The sequence below is a fragment of the Lagopus leucura genome, unplaced genomic scaffold (assembly GCF_019238085.1).
Source record: "Lagopus leucura isolate 7727_CA_CO unplaced genomic scaffold, USGS_WTPT01 145-12_obj-0_obj, whole genome shotgun sequence".
Taxonomy (NCBI): domain Eukaryota; kingdom Metazoa; phylum Chordata; class Aves; order Galliformes; family Phasianidae; genus Lagopus; species Lagopus leucura.
In genome coordinates this window covers 1-13,421 of record NW_024967542.1, presented here as the reverse complement: position 1 = coordinate 13,421, position 13,421 = coordinate 1, and the positions used below count along the sequence as shown (strand labels likewise).

The window sequence follows — 13,421 nt, the reverse complement described above, 5'->3', positions numbered from 1 at the left end:
ATCCATCCCGTTTTTATTTTAGCAGCTTCAGTGGTAAATTAAATCCACTCTGGCACGGGCAGCCAGCACAGCTGTTTCAGCAAAGGAAACATCCTCAGTTCAGAGAAGAGGAAATTATGACAAATTTGTGTAAAATTAAAACACGTAATGTGTGTGTGTGTGTGTGGACATGGAGAAAAGAAAAGCTGGCCAGCTGAGGGCTGTGCCTCTCCATAACGCCTTGCTTTGTGTGTCCCCCCCCAACTGCAGTGATGAGCCACAGGTCCTGAGTGGCCACAGACCCAAACACTGCCTGCCCCAGCAAAATGATGGCACAGCAGCACAGCAACCACGGCACAGCTTCTCTCTTTGGCAAGGAATGAGGTGCTGGCCAGGGAGGGGTTTTGCTCCTTCTTGTTTGCAGCCTGGCTTGATGTGATGGTGGTGGTAGGGATGGAGGTGCTGGGGCTGGGATGGGAGCAGGGAAAGCAGCAGTGCCAAGGCTGGCAGAGGGATGGAGAACCCCCGACCCCAATCCCAGCTCTGACAGCTCCTCCCCTGAGCCCTCAGCACACACCAGGCACTGAGCAGCCCCTTCTGAGCTTTACAGAACCTCATGCCCGGAGCTGCCAGCAAGCTGTTGACCCTTAGGCTCTCACACAGCAAAAAACTCCACGTGTTCTACCCTTACCTGGCTCAGCCCTGGCATCCCGGCGGCGTCTCTTCCAAAAGTGGAGTACGAGGCTCTTTCACCGCTCTTCCCTACGGTGGAGAAGAAACAGAAACGACGCTCTGTGTGATGGGGAAGCAGAACCCTGCACCCATCCCTCCCCGTCTCTGCAGCAGCTCTCCGTGTGCCTGCAGGAAGCAGGGAACAGCAGCGCCTTTAAGTGAGCGAGAGGCAGGGCTCGGTCCACAAACAGCAAAACCCCAAACCGGGGAAGTGCTTGTGGCCATGGAAACTGGCAGTTGGAGGCCAGAGCACACACACACACACACACAAAAAAAACCCACCCAACACAACACAAACCTCCAGACATATTAAATAAAAAAAGCACAGAGTTTGGCAGAGGCAGAGAGAACTCAGAGCCAGGAGGGAAGGAGCAGGCTGCATGTGCTTCCCATACAATGGGACACTCCATCTTGGTGGGGCTCAGCTCCCAGCCCTCGTGGATTATTTCCTGCCCCCTTTTTTTTTGCTGGGTGCTCAACTTTCCAAAGGAGAATGCATTCAATGGGAAAGTTCCCTCGCTCCTCACTTCAGCCCCAGCCCACAGTGTCCCCAAGGCCCTGTGCCACCCATTCCCATGTGCACCCCATGCACCCGTGATGCCTTCTATTGATGCTCAGCAACCCTCCCCCCCCCACCCACACAGTGCTGAGAATGCTGCTGTCACGGGGGGGGGGAAGCACAAAAAATAAAAAGAAACCCAAGACATATGGTGAAATGTTTCCATCCTGAGGTTCTCACAGGCACCTCTCTGGGGAGCCGGGCATGCAGCACCCATGGGTGCTGGGGGTGAGGGGGGTGGGACCCCTGGTCAGCACAAAGCAACAGTGATTGCTATGAGTGATGCTGCTGGGGAAATGGAGATGGTGACCAAAAGGTTGTGACCAGCAGCAGGGCAGCCCCGTTCTGGTGTGGGGAACCCACATGGCTGAAGCTGGTAAGTGATGGGGCCACCCCAAAAAACCCCTTCTCCAAAATGGGGGTGATGGCATCCCGCCTCCCCACGCTGCTGCAACGAGCAAAACCGTCAGGGGAGGATTTGGCCAATCTGCTTAACCTAAAGCCCTAAGATGGAGGATAACGCACTGGGGCGACACTGAGAGCTCTTGGGGAGCAGCTGAAGATGGTGGGGAGAAAATTGCCCTGGGTCACCCCCCACAACAGGAATGTGTTGGGCTGCTCGGCCTGCAGCCCCCAGCACTGATTCTGTGCAGGGATGGTGAGCTCAGCCCCGTTTTCTGAGCGGTCCTTGAGCTGCACAGCCAATCCTGAGAGCCCCAAAGGGATGGGGTGACTTCAGCCTGGCCCTGCTCCTCCCATCCCAATGGGCAGATGTGCCAGGCCCTGCTGCTGCCTCGCTGCAGAGGCTTAAACATTAAGTAAACAAAGGTCAGGATGTCAGAGGACAGATCTCTTAAATGACCTAATTTCTAAAAGAGCTTAGCAGCTATATTTGCTGTGGTGTGACACAAATAGCTCAGCAGGTTGTGTCACTGGGAGGATCAGGGCTGCTCCTGAACCAGAGGGAAACCAGGGCAATTCCAGCCCTCTCCACTGCAAACCCATCTCTGTACCCACCCACCTGATGGCACCCCGATCCCAAACCCACCACGGAAAGCAGAACAGCCATATGACAACTGTGAGCATCAAGTCTGCTCTGTGCCTCTCCCCAAACCTGCTGCTTTTCATCTGATGTTTGTTCTTTTGTGCCTCGTTTGATTCATGTCAGAAGCAAAGCGTGCCTGGTACCAGCAATCTGCTGCACGCTTTGATCAGCGGTGGTGTGAGGGTGGGAGGAACTTCAGAGGGAGAGGCATCCCCCAGCCCTGCACCAGGATAATGCAGAAAGAGGAGAAAATCTCGGCTGCAGAGACTGTAAATTCAGTTGGGTAGGAAAATGGGGCTGGAGGGTGGCTGAGAGGAGGGATGGCAAAGAGAGGAGATGGCAAAGTGGAGGGATGGCAGAGATGGTAAAGAGGAGGTACAGCAGAGGGAAGGGATGGCAAAGAGGAGGGATGGTGAATGCTGAGGAATGCCAAACTTTGGAGGGATGGCAGATTTCTCTGCTCTGGGGTTTGGCACGGCCTGGAGGCTTTGGGCAGGAAATGGGACGAAGCTCCAAGCAGGCAGCATGGAGTGGGATGGAAGCAGCTCTCAGTGCAACGTGCCAGGAATGTCCCCGAATGCCTCCTCCAAATGACTGAATCCTGCTATTCTAACAGCACTCAGGTGGACAGATAGCAGGGAAAGTTAGGGAATAAATCATTACATCTTAACCAGGATCCCTTTTTGTGGGGGAGACACTGAGGCTGAGCAGGAGCGCCTCCCCTCCAACAACCTCAGCAGTGTTATTAAGTAGAGTTGTGGGTTTGCCTTTTCTCCCCTCAAGTCCCAATTGCAGACATGCAAGGGAAAGGGACTCAATGTGCCCATAGATTTGGCCAACTCCCCCTGAGCACCTGGGTGCTTCCCAGGGCTCCCAGCATCTCCCCAGCCCTGCTAACTCCATCACAACTCATCCAGGGGAGGAAGGATGAGAAAAGCCCAGGTTGGAATAGGAGGGAGGGGGGAAGGATGTTAACAAAAACCAGGGGAGCAGCAACCAGCCCCATCCGCAGGCAGATTAAAAGTATTGTCCAGGAAAAAGCACAATCCACAACAGCTCACAATGTGCACAAGATTAGAGACACTCTTCTGAAAAGAAGCTAATTACTAGAAATAATTACTAGAAAGAAATCTGTTATGGCTTATCAGTTTCCCCCCCTGTTTAAGCAATGCCTCCCCAGCCATCCGCTCCCTGCTGAAAGGGAATGGTGAAAGAGTGACTGATTTGGAAGGTGGGTGATTTACAACAAAAAAATCCCTCCTCCCTCATCACCCACCACCTCGTGCCACCCGGGGGGACCTTCTGGGAAACCAGGGAGTGACAGGGAGGTGACATCTCCAAAGCTCACACTTCCCTCCCACTCTGCTACTGCAGTTGTATGCAAAAAGATTGGGGTTTTGTTTTTTTGGGTTGTGTGTTTTTTTTTTTTTGACCCACTCTCCTTCCCTCTCATTTTCCCTTGAAGATTTTTGCCACTTGAAAAGTTTTCAGCAGCAGTTTGGTAATGAGGAAGAGAAAGCTCCACCTGTGGTCTTCCTCCATGCTGCTGTTTTCGGTGTAAGAGTGCAGAGGCGAAGCAAAACCTACGTATTTATCTTGGATCCTGCTCCAGGGGTTGGTGTTTTCTCCTTCAACCACATTCAGTTTTAGGAACAAAAGTGACTTTGAAATGGCAGGAGGCCCCTGCCCCTCCTATCTGCTATTTCCCAGCTCCTGGTTTGGTGGTGTGGCTCTAAGTGCTCTGCCTGGAGCCAGGGGCATTGCCAGCACTCATGGGGACGGCGCGGGGTGTTGGTGCCAGTGTGAACTGCTTGGTGGCAGCTGGAGGATGTCACCCATTGGGGCACAGAGGCTCTGGTTCCACGTGCTGGGGAGCAGCCAGCTTGGCAGCCACCGCTGTTTGCAAAGCACTGGGAGCCCCAGCTTTGAGAGGAAGCCAAACGTGTCCTCTCCCTGCACACATCAAAGGGGAAAGCTCTGTGTTCCTCCCCAGGCAGCTCCTTCTCACCTGGAAGCTCTTAGGGCTGCCTTTGCTCCCGGCATGGGAGGGTTCCTGCCCCAGCTCATGCCCCAACAAACCCTGCTACATGACATCAAGGCTCCCCTGGCTTATGAAGAAACATCTCTTCTGCTTTGCTTACATCCTCCCGGGGCAGGAAACAAGAAGGAATCACCTCCCTCGCTCTGCTATCTTCAGAAGTTGAAGGGCAAGCAAATGTAGCAGAGCTCAGAGCGAGCCTCGTGCCACAAACACAGGCAGGAGGAGGAGGAAGAGTGCTGACAGCAGCTTCCCAGTGCCACCCTGCTCTTCTTCCCCTTTCTGACCTGCTCCAGAGGAGGAACCTCTGTGCCCAGTGGGGATTTTCTGTTTCAAACCCAATGCCCCCTTCTCATTCCCCTGCTTCCAATCAGAGGGTTCCACCCACCACCGCGTGGGCAAAGGTGGGGAGGACTAAGCCCAATTCCTAATGCCATTACAGCTCTCTAAGTCCTTCAGGGTGGATATTTTCTGCTCTTAATCTCTCCTTCCACTCTAGGGGAGAGGGAGATGGGTAAAGTGCCACATGATCACTGTAATGGGCACAGCAAGGTGTGCTGTGTCCCTCGTGCCACCCAGCATAGGGGGCAGAGAAGGTGGACAGAGAGAGTCAGAACACAAGACAAGAGTTCCCCAGATCCCACCACAGGAGCAGGGAGCTCTCTGCAGGAATCACACTGCCTGGGTCAGTGGGGCTGTGGGGCAAAGCCTCCTATGAGCCTATTGTGAGACCTTAAGGATGAGCTGTGCCTGTTGTCCCTCTCTCCACGCCTCTCCAACCCTGATTAGCAGCTCCTCGAGAGCAAACTCAGCCCTTCCTGCACCAGCACAGCCAGAATCAACCTCTGTTACTGCCCTACTGTAAAACAGAGAAAAATAACTGTGCCCATAAATACAGTGGCTGCCGTGCAACATTAGGTGCTGATGAGACCCTCTGGCCAACAGCTGCTTTAACCACAGCCCGGACAGCAGCTCTGCTGGGGGAAGCAGTGATGCTGGCTGGTGAAAATGCTCCCAGGAAGTGCATGTTGCTGTTAGATTGGCCCTGCTTTGAGCCTGCAGTATCGTCAGGCAGTGGGAGGCACTCACCCACTAGTCCAGGTCCCAGGAATGGAGATGAAGACAAGCTGTTGTGCGACGGCAGGTCCCGGTGCTCACCATAGTGGGGGCCTTCACCATAGCTCTGCTGGAGCAACACAGGTAGTGATCATCAGAGATGCTGAGCCAAATGCTGAGGAATGTGGGATATGTATCTATGTGTGCCCCATTTAATGTGGTGAGATGCTGCCTGACGCAACTGGAGGGGAAAAGACCCAAGCTGCTACTTGATGGGCACCCTCTGGAGATGCCAAAGGCCCTGGTTAGCCTCAGGGTCGCATCAGCTGCACAGCACAGACCTGCTCTGGAGAGGCCAGGCTGTCAGGGAGCAGTGGGAAAGGTCAAAGTCAAAAGCACCTTGTAAACAGGACAGAGAAATGATCCCATCCTTGTGGCAGAGAGCAAGGCAGCGAGGCTGTGGCATTTGGAGGGGACACAGCACCAAAGCAGGGATCTACAGGGTGTTGGCCCTGTGCTGGTGGCTCCTGATGGGTTTCTGCCCTTGCTCAGCAGCTCAGTGCCCGCCAGGTGAGGAGCAAAGAGCCCCAGAACTGCCCTGAGCTGGGGGGAGTGGAGGGGAGGAGGAGCTCTATAAAAATGAGAAATGACACAGAGCTGCTCCACCACTGACCTAAGGGAAGGGAATGGTGCCATCATGAAAACGAATCACACAAACCCATTAAAACATGAGCATCTGTCAAAAAAACACCATTTCAATTAAGTTAATGTCTTTTCTCTCTTTTCCTCCTCGGGCCCCAGCTCTACGCTGTTCAGTTTTGGCTTCTTCATGCTGAAACCTTGCCAGTGCTCCCCAAACTCATCCTGATTTGGGGACCCCATTGTAATAAGCTGAGCATGGGGATAATAAGCCCAAAGCTGAGCATGGGGAGAAGGGAGAACATGGGCTGAAGGTCTGCACAAGGGTTTGGAGGAGTGGTAGGGTCCCCTCTGCCTGCTGACCCCCTTCCAATAACACAAACATGGCCCAAAAGGGAGCAAAAAAGGCAGTTCCAGGGGTCAGGGCTGACCTGGGCACAAATGCATGCTCTGAAAGGCACAGCAGAGCCCCCGTTTATTTTCCTTTGAGCTCTGTGTTTGTGCTCCATCCTTACCCTTCCTTGGTCAAACGTGGAGCTGTTTTGATCTCCCGTTCCCCAGGAACCTGATCCCGGTCTTTCATCCAAACCTACAAAAAAACAGGAAGAACAAAGGTTACTCTTGCTTTATCAGCAAAGCCTCAAAGGTGTTCTCACAAAATTAACTCTTCCTTCTACAAACAAAGCAATATTTTCATTAATAAACCACTTCCACTCGGCGCGACCCATCATCCTCTCCTCTCCATCCCCACCTCCCCACCTCTGCTGGGATTTTATCCCACCAGCTTCAAAGCAAATCCCACACCAGTCTGGAAATGCTTCAAAACACAGAGGGCAGTGGGGAAGAGGAGAAACAAACACTGCGACTCTGCTCCACCCTGAGACCACTGCAAACGAAGAACCGACTGCCTCCAGTGCTGATTTTTGCTGGCGGGAGCAGCGTGCAAAGAGCTGCCTGGTGCTCAATGGCTCAACATCCAAGAGCCTCAACAGGAGGCTGAGGGCACATTATTGGGGCTCACAGTGGTTCGTGGCTATTTTTGCTTTAAGTTGCTGTGTTCCTGCAGGTGAAGGGGGATGGCACCATGGGGCTGTGCACAGCACGCTCTCCCCCGTGTTGTTTTCAGCCCTCCAAAAGCCCCTCTCTCTCATCAGGGTGGTTCAGTCCACAATGGCAGCGAACCAAGAGGAGGCTTTTGCAGCACTCTCGTGGTAGGAATCGGTTTCCTTTCATCTGCTGCCAGCTCCTCTCGGGCTGCACAGCCCCAGCAAGGTGTGAGCTCATGCCCTGAGCTCCATCCCCACGACTGGGGGGATCCCACACCCCTCCACCCACCCCACTGAGGCACGTGGGGCCCTGCTGACCCAAAAGCTGTGGGGTGAGGGGGGTCCATGGGGTGCAGCCGGGGTGGGCAGGCTCCCATTTCATTTTAGCAGAGCTGATTATTATGGCAGACACGGTGGGTATTTGTCTCCTCCGCTCCCCTTACTGTTCATTTAACCAGAAACTTCTTTCAAATTACATCCTTCTATTTCTGTGCCTTTGTGTTAATCATTTCCCCAGAGAATTGGTGTTTAATTGCTGTCTAATTTGCATAATTATGCATATTAATCTCCACACCTAATGAATATTCATACTTCTCATTTAGATTTTGTTTTCTAATCAAAAATTTCCAATGTGATTACTGTGCAGAGCAGGGATAAGCCTCTAATAATACCTTGGATACTAGGGAGAATTACTGCCAATTCTCCCACCTCCTACTTCCTAGAATAAACTTTTGCTTTGCTAATGTGTTTTTCTAAAGCAATTCATCTGCATACCCTGCAAACACCAGTGGAGATCAGGAAGCAGAGCTGCTCCTTCCCTTTGCTTGGCTCTCACATGCTGGAGGCACGAGGACAGTGCCAAGCCCCCATGGCAGCAGCCCATGACTCCCATCCCCACCAATGGGGCCTCGCATGACTTTGGGTGCCTGGAAGCTCACCAGGAATTTTTTGCCCCAAAATCCTACCCCCCAAAAAAAAAGGAAATATTCCCATCCAGGGTGCTCCAAGAAGGGGGTGAGCAGCATTCTGCTGCCCTACGCTGAGCCTGAGAGGCTCAGATGCCTCTGGGCACTGGGGACCCCCAAAGTCCCTTTAGCACCTTCATGCTCTGTATTGGGGGAATCCACTTTTAACAGGGGTTGATAGCAGTAGGGCAAAGGGGAATGGTTTTAAGCTCAAGGAGGGAAGGTTTAGATGGGATTTCGGGGGGATGTTCCTTACAGTGAGGTGCTGGAACAGCTGCCCAGAGAGGCTGTGATGCCCCATCCATCCCTGGAGGTGTTCAAGGCCAGGTTGGATGGGGCCCTGGGCAGCCTGGGATGGTATTAAATGGGGAAGTTGGTGGCCTTGCATGTGGCAGGGGAATGGGAACCCAACGATCCTTGAGGTCCCTTCCAACCCAATCCATTCTATGATTAACACAGAGAGGCTTTTGCTCTGCTGCCCAGCCAGCAAACGGAGCACAGCTCAGGGACAGCACAGGGGTCAGAAGGACCCCAACAGCTGCCCCATAGCCAGCGTGGGGCTGGCAGAAGGTCTCACCCCATCACCAGTGCAGCATGCCCCACTGCAGCCTGCAGGAGATGGGAGAATTCAGGTGCAGAAAGCACACTGCCCACCTCACTCCTTGGCAGCTGCCCCACGCTCATCACCAGGCTGCTCTTCCCTCCCCTCCTATCAACAAGGAGCTACAATTTGGCAGCAAACTCCCTCTGCTGCACCCTCGAGCATCCCAAAGGTCGGCCAAAAGCAGGTGCTTCTGGAACAGCACCCACCTGCTCTGGGCAAAAACAAAACCCCAAACAACCAAAAACCAACGAAACAACACAAATCCAAGGCAAGGATGTGATTGCAGCACGGCTGCAGCGTGGCACAGCACGGCCCTGGAGCTCTGCAGTGCTCACCTCCAGCACAGGATGCTCAGACACCCACACGTGCACGCAGCTGCTTCATTTTTGCAGCCAAGCAGGTTGGGGCACGCTTCACAATTCCGAAAACAAGTGGAAAACAGGAGCTGCACCTCCTTCTCTCCATTAATACAGTTATTAAAAAGCGCGCAGATTAATTGTGCATTTTAATAACCCTGGGCATGAATATTCATAACTCATTTCTTGCTGGTGTTCTAATTAAAACGTACTAATAGAATAAGATGTAGCTGTCAGACAGTCGTGGGGTTTTTTATCCTTTACGATTTCTGTGGCACAGAAGAGCTGGTAGACAACAACTGCTCCGTGTGGATACAAGGAATTCATCCATGCTGAGCCTGACCTGCAGCCTTCAGAGCAGAGCAGGGCACAGCTAGAGAGCATCGTGGCTTTGCATTGGGATGGGAAGGGCTGACGCAGCCCAGGGTGGATGGATGGAGGTGGGATGCCACCAGGAGAGCCCCGGTGCTCCACCCTAATTTGATTTGAAGCAGAGGTGACAGAAGGCTGCTTGATAAACACTTCCAAATTAAGCTGCTTTGCGTCCTAATCGCTCTGGCGATCAGCCCCAAGGCAAAATCTCTGCTAAAAGGGATTTGAAATCAATAAAATTAGTCGACTGGTAATTAGCTTTAAGGCCCAGGCAAACCGACGGGGCTGTTTTGTCCCCGGCAGCAGAAAAATCCCATGGCTGCATCCCAGAGCTGTGGGACGGATCCTGGGGAAGCCCCACATCCCCCTTTATTTACCAGCCCCATCCGCCCTGCAGAGGAACAAACAGGTTGGAAGGAAAGGCAGTCGTGGGCTGTTTACAGGACGTGGATTGTGGAGGGGACCATACAATGTGTTCACTTCCCTTTCCCGGCGTTGGACAAAACAATTCTGCCTCCAGTACACAAAATAAAGCCAGGCTGAGCAGCGCTGAACACCTGGAGGGCAGCTCAGGACGCTCAGCCCGAGGGGCACAGCTCCCATTCACATCCTATGTTGCCTTAAAAAGACCACGTTTTGGCTGCAGAGGTCCTATGTGCAGAAGGAGGGGAAAGCCTGAGGTCCTCACTGCCTGGTGGGAAGCAAAACGCCAGTGGATTCCATCCACAATCCCAAAACCCATCGCTTGGGACTGTCTTACAGAGAGATGTTGGGTGGGACAGTGCAAATCAACACAGATCTGAGATCTACTCCCCCCAAAACAAAGATTTGGGGCTTCCCAACCCTTCCCCCCTATCTCTCTCTCTAGCCCCAAGAATTCAAATCTGCTCCTGCCTCAAGGGGATGCCTGGTGCTGTCTACCATTCATGCCCTGTGCTGCCCCAAATGACCACATTTTGGCTGCAGAGGTCCTATATGAAGAGGGAAGGGAAAGCTCAGAGTCCATACTGCCTGGTGGGGAAGCAAAACACCAGTGGATCCCATCCACAATCCCAAAACCCATCACTGGGATCAGTGTGAACCAACACACATCGCTCTCCCCCAAACCACAGATTTGGGGCTATCCAACCTTTCTCCTTTAGCTCTTTAGTTGGGACGATGAAAGCCCCAAGAATCCCAAAACCACCCCTACCAGAGGGGATGCCTGATGTCCTCCCCCTCCCCAAAGGAGCACTCGAGGATCATTTGGATTTAAGAACAAAAAGCTGATGCCACCATTTCAGTGCTCGTTAATTCTTGTGCTCAGCAGCTGCTTTGGCAGTGGGTTCTGGTTCAGCAGTTTCTGCCTGGTCCACAATGGGAGAAGGATTGTAGGAAAGATTTGGGGCTGGGGAAAAATGGGAGAGGTACCACGAGGGGCAAGGAGAGTGATCCATATCCCATTGGCTTTGGGCAATGAATATGGAGACAAAGTAGGAGAGAAATGAAGCCTACAGAACAAAGGGCAGAGAAAGGAAAAGAAAAAAAAGGCACTGTAGTACTCACAGTCTTTTGGAAGATGGTCTGGGAGATGGTGATGGAAGCAAGAGGAAGGATGGGGACCCAGTCACCCAGAGGTAATGGGGAGCAGAGCGAGCCTGCCCACAGTTCAGCCCTAATCCACTGCAGTGGTGGGAAAATGCTGCAGCGTGGCCCTTCTGGCTGGAGGAGGGGTCATTCCATGGACAGAATGACAGCCAACGAGACCAAAGGGAAAGTTGTGAGACCCACGGGCCTCCCTAGCAGAGCCGGGAGGAGCCGGGCTTCCCAGAGCCCAGCACGGCCACGAGATGCCGTGGGGAGAAAGAAAACAACCCTGTGACGACAAGCAGAGGGAAGAAAATAAACCTTTCAGCTCAAAACACTTCCAGCAGCTGTAAAAACAAAGGGCCAGCCATGGCCAAACAACACCACAAAGGAGTGGCATGAAAGGGGATGGAGGACAACATGGAAAGGGGATGGAGGACAACACGGAGCCTCCCGATCCACTCGATGCCTCCCAAAGGCCAGCAGCTCGTGGGACAAACCTGCACATGTCCCTTGTCTCAGCCTCTCCACAAAGACCCTACCTTCATCCCTAGCCTCTCTGGGAGGACCATACCCATGTCACCTCCTCATCTCCATCCTCTCCAAGAGGACCTTATCCATGTCTCCTCATCCCCAGCCCCTTCAGGAGGACCCTGCCCATGTCATCTCCCCACCTCCATCCTCTCCAGGAAGACTCTCCCCACAACCCTCTTGTCCCCAGTCCCTCCAAGAGGACTCTACCACGTCCCCTCCATCCCCAACCCCTCTGGGAGAACCCCAGGTGCCCCCTGTCCCCACCTCATCAACCAAACACGCTATGCAAGGAGCACTACATTGAGAATCTAAGGGACAAAGCACGCAGCCCTCTCCAAAATGGGAAGGGCTCAGAACTTGCCCCAAACCAGGCTCCCATATGGGGCTTTGCTGCCAGTTTGAGGAGATGCCTTTTGCCTTCAGTCTGACTTCAGGGAGTGCTGCAACCATTCTGCTTCCAAGTGTGCCAACCTGGAAATGCTTAACTACATTAATGAAATATAAATCCTACACCAAACAGTGATCTCTTTTCACCCCATATCCCCACCCTGCAGACCCTACATGTGCCCAGAACACCTCCAAAGGAACAGCAGCCCTGCAAACCAACCTCAGCATGAGCCCAGCCCAATGAGAACCACCCCGTATCTTCCTCATCGCATGCATTCAACACCACCACCATGCTTGTGACCACAAAACAATTCAAATTCAGCAGATCGATGCTTATTCATACAGCAAGGCGTTGTATTCCATTTAAACAGAGAGCTCTGGGCAGGGAGGAAACCCGCAGCTCATTTGCTTCACCTCAAAGTTGCAGGCTCATGAAAGATGCGGACACATCGCACTGCCCAAAGACAGAATTCATTTTGCTGATGACACATGATGGCTGTGTGCTCCACGGGACCTTTTGGATTGTGCAGACAATGGTGGGTTCTGCAGACACAAACAGGCACCAAAAGCACCCAACCCAGGCTATTTTAGTGGAGAGTGTTTACCTCTATTTCCACTCCCATTTGCATCTTTCCAAGCATTGTTTCATTTGCAATGTAAAACCAAATGAGGGTGGTGGAGACGAAACCACCTCTTGTTGCGGGGGAGGGGTGGAAAGCTTTTCCCACTCGCCCTCCATTGCCTGCAGAGTAGAACAGAACCCAAGTGCCCATTTGGTGCCCCCTGATCATCACAGATTTGGCAAAAGGGAAAACGGGAGAGACATCAAAAGAGAAGGGATCCCTGGTGTCCCCCTGGGATGCCAGAGCTGCAGCGGTTAAAAATCAGACAAATTGAGGCCCATTTCCAAATAATGTGGAAATGCCACGGGCCCATGGCCAAACAGCCCATTGGTGTGGCCTTGGGGGTTTCTGTGGGTCTCCTATTTAGGGAGAAGGATCATCTATGGGAGGATTCTGCAGCTAAGAACGTAGCAGTGCAACCCATCAGCTTCCTTGGAGTAAGAGGGGAAGACACAGATTGTGCCTTTAGGGAGAGCAAGCATGGGGGGAGAGGAGGGACGAAGGGAAGGAGCAGGAGGGACAGAAAGGAGGGACAGGAGGGACAGAAAGGAGGGACAGAAAGGAGGGACAGGAGGGAAAGAAAGGAGGGACAGAGGAGGGACAGAAGGGAAAGAACAGGCAGGAGCCTCTGCTCTGCATGAGAGTCCATAGGGCTGTCAATTCTGCAGCACTGGCAACCCAACCCTGCACCATCAGCCCCTGACCCCGCACCCCCAGACCCCAACCCTGCACCCCCACACCCCAACCTTACACCTTCAGCCCCTGACCCTGCACCCCCAGACCCCTCAGACCTCAACCCTGCACCCCCCGACCCCAACCTCGCACCCCCAGACCCCAACCTTGCACCCTCAGCCCCCAACTTTGCACCTTCAGCCCCCAACCCTGCACCCCCACACCCCAACCCTGCACCCTCAGCCCCC

The 13,421-nt window shown here is 53.2% G+C and overlaps 1 protein-coding gene across 5 annotated transcripts in view; it reads right to left on the bottom strand.

The window, feature by feature from the left end:
• TCF3 (transcription factor 3) overlaps window positions 1-6,633 on the bottom strand; it is a 22,059-nt gene extending 15,426 nt beyond the window's left edge. For 4 of the 5 annotated variants that reach the window (XM_042893913.1, XM_042893914.1, XM_042893915.1 and 1 more), the window contains exons 1-2: window positions 5,443-5,524; window positions 671-741 (exon numbers count right to left, since the gene is read on the bottom strand). In XM_042893913.1, coding sequence (XP_042749847.1) covers window positions 671-688 — 18 coding nt within the window. In that variant the 5' untranslated portion in view covers window positions 689-741; window positions 5,443-5,524. Of the gene's footprint in view, window positions 1-670; window positions 742-5,442; window positions 5,537-6,563 lie in introns of those variants that run through there. The other variant, XM_042893917.1, reaches the window with a different exon arrangement.
• Window positions 6,634-13,421: the final 6,788 nt, after the last annotated feature.